This window comes from Marmota marmota, unplaced genomic scaffold, assembly GCF_001458135.2.
Source record: "Marmota marmota marmota unplaced genomic scaffold, marMar, whole genome shotgun sequence".
Taxonomy (NCBI): Eukaryota; Metazoa; Chordata; class Mammalia; order Rodentia; family Sciuridae; genus Marmota; species Marmota marmota.
The window spans coordinates 173,740-181,540 of record NW_025999876.1 but is presented as its reverse complement, the minus strand read 5'-3'; the positions used below and the strand labels follow the sequence as shown (position 1 = coordinate 181,540).

Below are 7,801 nucleotides of genomic sequence, written 5' to 3'. Positions count from 1 at the left end.
CTCACTACTGAGTGTCTCCTATTCTCCATGATGGTGCAGACCACATCTCTCCTTGGCTTCTCCCATCCACTGTGTCTGCAGCCAGGGTGGATCTGTCCAGTCAGCCCACTGCCATGTAGGATGTTGGGAGCTTGGTCACCACTGCTTTTTGTGAGCATGGTGCCTAGCCAGTGGGAGCAGGGCTCCTGGGAACCCAGAGCTCAACCTGCAGAGACAGCAGGAGGCCTGAGCACACCACCAGGCAGTGGAACCTGCAGAGCCCAGGAGAGAGGACCTGGCCATGTGCCAGCACAGACAGTGGATGACACACAGGAATTCCTCTGCTGAGCATTGACTTTAGTCGTTATTGAGAAACTAATGACACTGAGGAGAGACTGATGGTGCTCACTGTGTGTTTTCATCTCTGCCCTCCTTCACCTCAGTGTCAGTTAGTGGTAGGTCTTTGTATGGATTAGTTAACATTAAGTGTGGTGGACAGCTGTACCAACCTGTAAGAGGAAAACATCTAAAACTACCTCCAGTTCAGCAGCAAAAAAATTCATATCATTAAGATGAAATCCACATGATATAAAATTAACCTTTGTAACAGTTTATGGTTCTCAAGTCAGTGTGAGTTATCACACTGCATAATTGTATGATTTCCAGCTACATCTTTTCCCATAATACTTTTTACTTCAAATTGACCACCTAACATATTACACACATTTTCTATATTATCCCTAATTGCAACCACTGGAAAACCCTAAATGTATTCTGTATCTTTGAATTTACATATTTGTGAAATTTCATATAAATAAAGTCACTCAGTATATGATGTGTATTCTGGCTGAAGTGAGCGTAACATCATTGAAATTAGTCGACCTTGTAGTATGCATCATTTGTTCATTTCTGGAAGATTAAGGACAAACGATTATTTGCATATGCCAGAAATATTTTAATCAACATATCTATTTGTGGACATATTTTTTATTCTCTAGTATAATTTGACTGATTTGTTTGGTTATCTTATGTTTTGCCATACTTGACTTCTCTGGTAAACACTCTACACTCTCTATGATTATGTTTATAAACTGTTTCAGTGAGCTTTGCATTGCTGTGACAAAAGTACCTGAACAAAAACAAAATACCACCAGGCACTGTGGTGCATGCATATCATCCCAACAGCTGCTGAGGCAGGAGAATTGCAAGTTCAAGAGAGAAGATAAGAGGGGAGGGGAGGGGGGATAGTAGAGGATAGGAAAGGTAGCAGAATACAACAGTTACTAATAGGGCATTATGTAAAAATGTGGATGTGTAACCGATGTGATTCTGCAATCTGTATTTGGGGTAAAATTGGGAGTTCATAACAACTTGAATCTAATGTATGAAATATGATATGTCAAGAGCTTTGTAATGTTTTGAACAACCAATTTAAAAAAAGGCAGTCTCAGCAACAGCAAGGCACTAAGCAACTCAGTGAGGCCCTGTCTCCAACATATGCCTCAGTGGTTGAATGAGCCTCAGTTCAATCCCCAGTACTGCAAAAAGAAAAAAATATATATCCTTAGATGATCTCAGCCACTTTCCTGCTGTCTCTGTGTGAATTGCTTAGCATGTCTTTACATGCTGGTATCTATTACAATTACAACTTCCTTGGCCCTAGTTTTTTAAACAATCCCTTTAAAACTCTGATCCAAATTGGTTTTTAACTCTACTAATATAAACAACTGCTTTTTTTTACAATGCAATACATCTCTGGTATTAATGTAAATATTCTAAAGTCTTTATAAAACTTAGAAAATTCTGAATATTCTGGCATAATAGTCTCAGTCAGGAATATTACCATAAAACACACTATAGAATAAGTTACTACATTTTCTTGTTGGTTGCTAAACTCTCATCAAATTTCTAACTATGTGTTGTTCTAAGTCTTTTGTCTTCTGAAGTTTTGATTCTGCAAAGCACTGAAGAAACATAATCACAATAAAGGCTCTAGCAAGTACTCTTAAATATTGTTTCCTTAAAGGGTAGAGTTAATATTTCAGAAGAGCTCTCTTTCCAATAGATATCTTTCACATAATTTGTATTACTATAAAAATCTATTTCTTTGTTCATGACTAATACACAAATAAAATATTTTTGCTCAATTCTGCAGAAATTTTATACCATTCTCATGCACCTGGAGGGTTTTGTGTTATTTGACACAAAATTTGAGATATCACAAAGTCCTTATACCAATGTTTCCTTTTATTTGTATATTTGCTACCAGATCTTATGATACAAAACATCTTAAAACAGGTGTTAAATATTCAATATCTTTCATCAAGAGGTATACATTTCAATAGAACAGTTGTTTGCTTCTTAGTTTCAATACATGCCACTTGTTGATTCTTAATTTTCCTTCTTGAGCTTTATGAGTCTTGTTAAGGAAGTCCAGTGCTAAGCTGACATGATAAAAATTTGGGCCAACTTTTAGAATGGAGTCAAACTTTATTTCTTTTCTCAGAAAAGAAATAAACAATAACATGAAAAGACATCCTACAGAATGAGAGAAAATCTTTACCACATTCAACTCAGGTAGAGCGCTAATCTCCAGGATATATAAAGAACTCAAAAAACTTAACTCAAAAAAATGAGAGGAGAAACCCACAAATAATCCATTTAATCAATGGACTAAATAACTGAACATACACTGTACAAGAAGAAGAAATACAACTGATCAACAAATATATGAAAAATGTTCAACATCTGTAGCGATTAGAGAAAAAAATTAAAACTACTCTAAGATTTTATCTCATTCCAATCAGAATGGCAATTATCAAGAATACAAATAAGCATTGGCAAGGAGATGGGTAAAAAGGTACACTTATATATTGCAGGTGGGACTGAAAATTGGTGCAAACCCTCTAGAAAACAGTATGGAGATTCCACAGAAAATTTAGAATGGAACCACTGAAAAGAATCTCAAAAGAGACATAGAAACAAGGTGGAAGAGTTACTCTTTGTCCAAGTGGCCACATTTATCTATATCAATAGGTTACATTAGGTCGTTAGTACCACAACCACATTATTATTTGGAGTATCAGTAAGATTGCTTATTCTGCAGTTACATTTCATAGTTACAATATGCAATGTCAGGAGCTTTGTGCAGCTCTCCAGAAAGTCTGTTTTCTGAAGTTACTGTTAGGTGGGCAGTCCCACAAGCATGCTTGATAAAAAATTGTAGTTATCTAGCCAAGAAATTCTTCTATTCCCAGGAGCTATGTGCCTAAGATCAAGATGGAAACCCTCAGGGAAGAGAATTGCTATAGTGGTCAGGCATCCCCATGTCTATAACATAGAAGTTTTCCAGCAGCCAGGCATTCTGCACCTTTTCACAGAAACTTCCTAACCACCAAATGTGCCACAGTCATGAAGTTTATCAGAGACCCAATCACAAATGTAAATCTCCTACAAACCACCACTTGACCCAGCTATCCCACTCTTTGGTTTATATTCAAAGGACAATGTCAGCAAACTTTGTGACACAACCACATCAATATTTTTGGCAGCTCAATTCACAATAGCTGAACTATGGAACCAACCTAACTGCCCTTCAACAGATGAATGGATAAAAGAAATATGGTATATATAAAGGGAATATTACTCAGCATTAAAGAAGAATGAAATTATGACATTTTCAGGTAAATGGACGAAGCTGCAGAATATCATGCTGATGGAAATACACCAATTCCTAAAAACCAAAAGCCCAATGTTTTCTCTGATACACAGATGCTGATCTGTAATGGTGGATGGGCTAGAGAAGAATTCAGAAACTTTAAATTGGACAGAGGGGAGTGAGGGTAGGGAAGTGTGGGCTGGGAAGACAGTGGAATGAGGACATTTTTATTATATATACATGTGTGATTGCACCACACATGACTCTGCCTCATGTACAGCCAGATGATGAGAAGTTGTGCTCCAATTATGCTCAATGTTTCAAAATGCCTTCTGCTGCCATGTGAAACTGATTAATTAGGACAAATAAAAAATACCATCTGTACAAAAAAAGAACTGGTGTTTATAATTTAATTTCTTTCCAACTTTTTACATTAAATTTAAAATTAATTTAAGTAGCCCTCTCATCCGTGTAAAATGTCCAGTAACACTCACTAGGATTCAGTAAGCTATAGTTGTAGATGAAATGCATGTAAAGGTGGAGTGTACAGAATTTATCTGGGGTTCTTTGAAGATCTTTCTGTTCTAGCAGGGAACATTGGGGCAGTGAGAACCAAAAGCCATGGGACACAGTGTGGGGATGGTTGGATCCTGTTAAGCAATTCAAGGCTCCCTGCAGCAGTCAGTGCTGGGGTGCTCATCTGCTCCTACCACAAGAATTCCCTTGCCTAAAAACTTTAATAAGTCTATTCATCAATTAATCATATATGTTTATTATTTTGTATTTTCTTAGGTAATAAGTACATTTATGTATTTCTCCATATAGTCATATTAATGTAATGGTGAACAAATTGTTTTCCAGAATTTGTAATTTAAAATCTTGAATGTGATATTATATAAATATTTTTTCTCACTGTGTTATATAAGTAAACCTAAATAAAATTGTCCTTCAGCATTTGTCATTTATTATTGATAATTTCAAACTATATGCCAGTGAGGGCACTAGAATACTTGGGGAGAAATAACTTGTGGGAGGTGATGAAAGAGTGCCACAAGACAGGTGTGGTGGTGCAAGCCTGCAATCATAGTGCCTCAGGAGGCTAAGGCAGGAGGATCAGAGATTCCAAGACAGCATTAACAAGGGAGCAAGATCTGAAACCACTTAGCAAGACCCCATTGTAAGTAAAACCCAAAAAAAGGACTGGGTATGAGACCTTAAGTACAATCTTTGGTTAAAACGAATAATAATAATAATAATAATAATAATAATAATAATAATAATCAGAGCAAATACACTTCCATAAGGTTTCAGGGAACAAGTACAGACAGATGTACTTTAAGAAAGAAGTACAGTAAACTGGGGGGAATTTTATAGTTGACCCAATCAGAAATTTAGGCCAAGAAATAATGGTCATTAGCATAATGGCATATTAGCATAGATGTCACAGAAGTAAGATGTGTGGGAGGTAAACCATAGAGCTGACCTGCAATTCATGCTGCATGCTTTGTCCCTCACACTGAGTCACTCATGGATATAATAAAAGACTGGCAGCTGCCACCGCCAGGAAAGCACTAGGTGCTCTTTCTAGTGGGTGGATTTGACTGTTGGAACACAGGGTGTGGTAAACAGGGCTCTCTGTTTATTCATGGACAAGGAATTACTCTTCTCATGTTCCAAATAGATTGGTTATAACCCCTTTAGTATTTAATTATTGCATATATTCAAAGTAGTTAAATTGATACAGTTAGGTACCACAGTGCTTAGAATTTTGCTTGACACTTCTCTGAATAATAGCATATTATGTGAGTGTAAGTTTTCTTCAGATTTGATTGGTAAGTTTTCCTCTGTGACAATACTTGATACAGGTACTGCAATGTATTTGATGAATCTTTAATGTATGCCTCCACAAATGATTTCAACAAATAAATTATATTTACTAATTAAAAGACACATTGATTAAATTACACATTTTATAAAGATCCATATTCACACAAAGTGACATTAAAGTAGGCAATTTAACTTGTATCACCCAGATATGAAGAGCATTTGCCCTAATCTTGAACTTCACTCAGACAAATTAGGATGATGCTGAAATGCATCTTTATCACTTCCCTGAGAATAACTGTCTTTGCATTACTCTCCCCACAGCTTCCTTTACCTGCTTGTTCCTGAGACTGTAGATGAGAGGATTCAGGAAGGGAGGAACCATGGTGTAAAAAGCAGAGAGAACCATGTCCTGGAGGGTGTCAGAGGTTGCTGAGGACCTCAGGTACACAGCTGTGCCAGAACTGAGGAACACAGAAAACACGAGGATGTGAGGAGTGCAGGTGGAGAAGGCCTTCCCTGACTTCCCAGTGGGAAATTTCAGCACAACAGAAAATATGCGAATATATGACATGGCAATAAATGTAAAGCAACCACCACAAATCAACACAGCAGAGACAAGAAGGAGGACCAGGTTACTGGTGATGTCTGAGCAGGACAGCCTCAGCAGAGAGGGGACATCACAGAAGAATTGATGGACCACGTTTGACTCGCAGAAGGATAGCCGGAATGTGTTCCCAGTGTGCACACCTGCATACAGCACACCACTGAGCAGGGAAGCCAGGACCAGGCGAACACAAAACTTGGGGTTCATGATGAGCGGGTACTGGAGGGGCTGGCAGATGGCCACGTAGCGGTCCCAGGCCATGATGGTGAGAAATAGCATCTCCACATATGCACAAAAAATGACCAAGAAGATCTGTGTTGCACAGCCAGCCACTGAAATGGCCCTATTGCCAGTGAGAGAGTTGACACAGGCATTGGGGACAGTGATGGAAATGAAGCCCATGTCCAAGATGGACAGATTCCTGAGAAAGAAGTACATGGGTGTGTGCAGGTTCAGGTCACCAGTGGTGACAGTGACAATGAGAAAGTTCCCTAACAAGGTACCCAGGTATGTCATTGGGAATACTGTGAAATAGAGGAAACTCAGATCCCAGCCCTCAGGAGAGCCCAGGAGGAGAAATTCAGTTACCATGGTTGCATTGGCCATTTGCTGGAAATTCTGGTTGTCTGAGAAGATAAAGAGATAAGATAGAGGAAGGAAAAAAAAGAACATGATGAATACAATTACTTGGGGCTGGTATTGTTGCTCAGTCATAGAGTACTTGTCTAGCATGTGTTAAAAAACATCCATTGATGATTTGAAAAAAATGCAATTACTTTGTATATTCTTTTTCATAGTATTTTTCATGTATTTGGCAATTGCTTTCCCTGTAGAGGAAGATCACTCTTGGTTTTCTGATATATTTACTCATTTTGAGCAGAGTGCACCTCCCAGTGCAGGTATGGAGGTCTGCAGCCCAGGGTCTGGACCTGACCTGCATGGCTTGTCCACAGCTCCCCATAAGGCCTCCCCTGACCTTCTGAGACTCCTGTGTAAAGAATTTCTAGGGGTTTCCCTGTAGGGCATAATGTAATGTGGGGCATGTTGCATCAGAAAAGAGGAAACTTAACTTGCTGGCTGCACCCGCTTCCCAGGCCTGGGGCCACATGTGGCTAAGAGAGTACCTAGCTATTAGCCAGAAGGCATTGCTCTGGATTAGGATGAAGAATGGAACCACCTCTAGGATAGGCTCAGAACCCCTCTGCCCTCATGGATATTACTGCCTGTAGGATGGGTGTAGATGTAAATTCTCCCCACCTGTTGACCTTTATCCTGATTGGCTCCTGTACATTATATTAGCTGTGTATATTTTCACATTGAAGGAGATCCTGCTTTGACAGTTCTCCCTGGCATGTCTTATTGTCCTCCAGAGAGGGAGGGCTGGTTGTGGGCGGCCAGTCAACCTTTACCTTTCTTGGCCTGTCCTGGTCGGGGTGTGCACCCCCAATCTCTCCTACAGGTCAGGAGGGAATGGGGGGCTAAAAACCCCGACATTTCCCTCTTCTCCTGCATGGCCACCTGTCTGATAGTGCATTCTTTAATATTCTCAGATTTATTTACCTTTAATTTATTCCAAGAATATAATTTCCACATTATTTTGCTATTGTATTCACACTTAATAACGCAAATAATAATTACTTTCTACTTTTTTTAATATATAGGAAACTGTTCATAATGGTGGAGAATATATCTCCATGAACACGAAAAAATTGGGCTCATTTGGAAAGCGTCTC

At 38.8% G+C, this 7,801-nt stretch overlaps 1 protein-coding gene across 1 annotated transcript; it reads right to left on the bottom strand.

Moving 5' to 3' along the window:
- Positions 1-5,741: 5,741 nt before the first annotated feature.
- On the bottom strand, positions 5,742-6,674 carry LOC107160674 (olfactory receptor 14C36-like). Its single transcript, XM_015507321.1, has one exon. It carries the CDS (start codon positions 6,672-6,674, stop codon positions 5,742-5,744), a length of 933 nt encoding a protein of 310 aa, XP_015362807.1.
- Between the last annotated feature and the right edge of the window lie 1,127 nt (positions 6,675-7,801).

What these genes read in the sequence shown, in the direction of transcription:
- LOC107160674 (XM_015507321.1), bottom strand. Translation starts at nt 6,674, where the DNA reads ATGGCCAATGCAACCATGGTAACTGAATTTCTCCTCCTGGGCTCTCCT.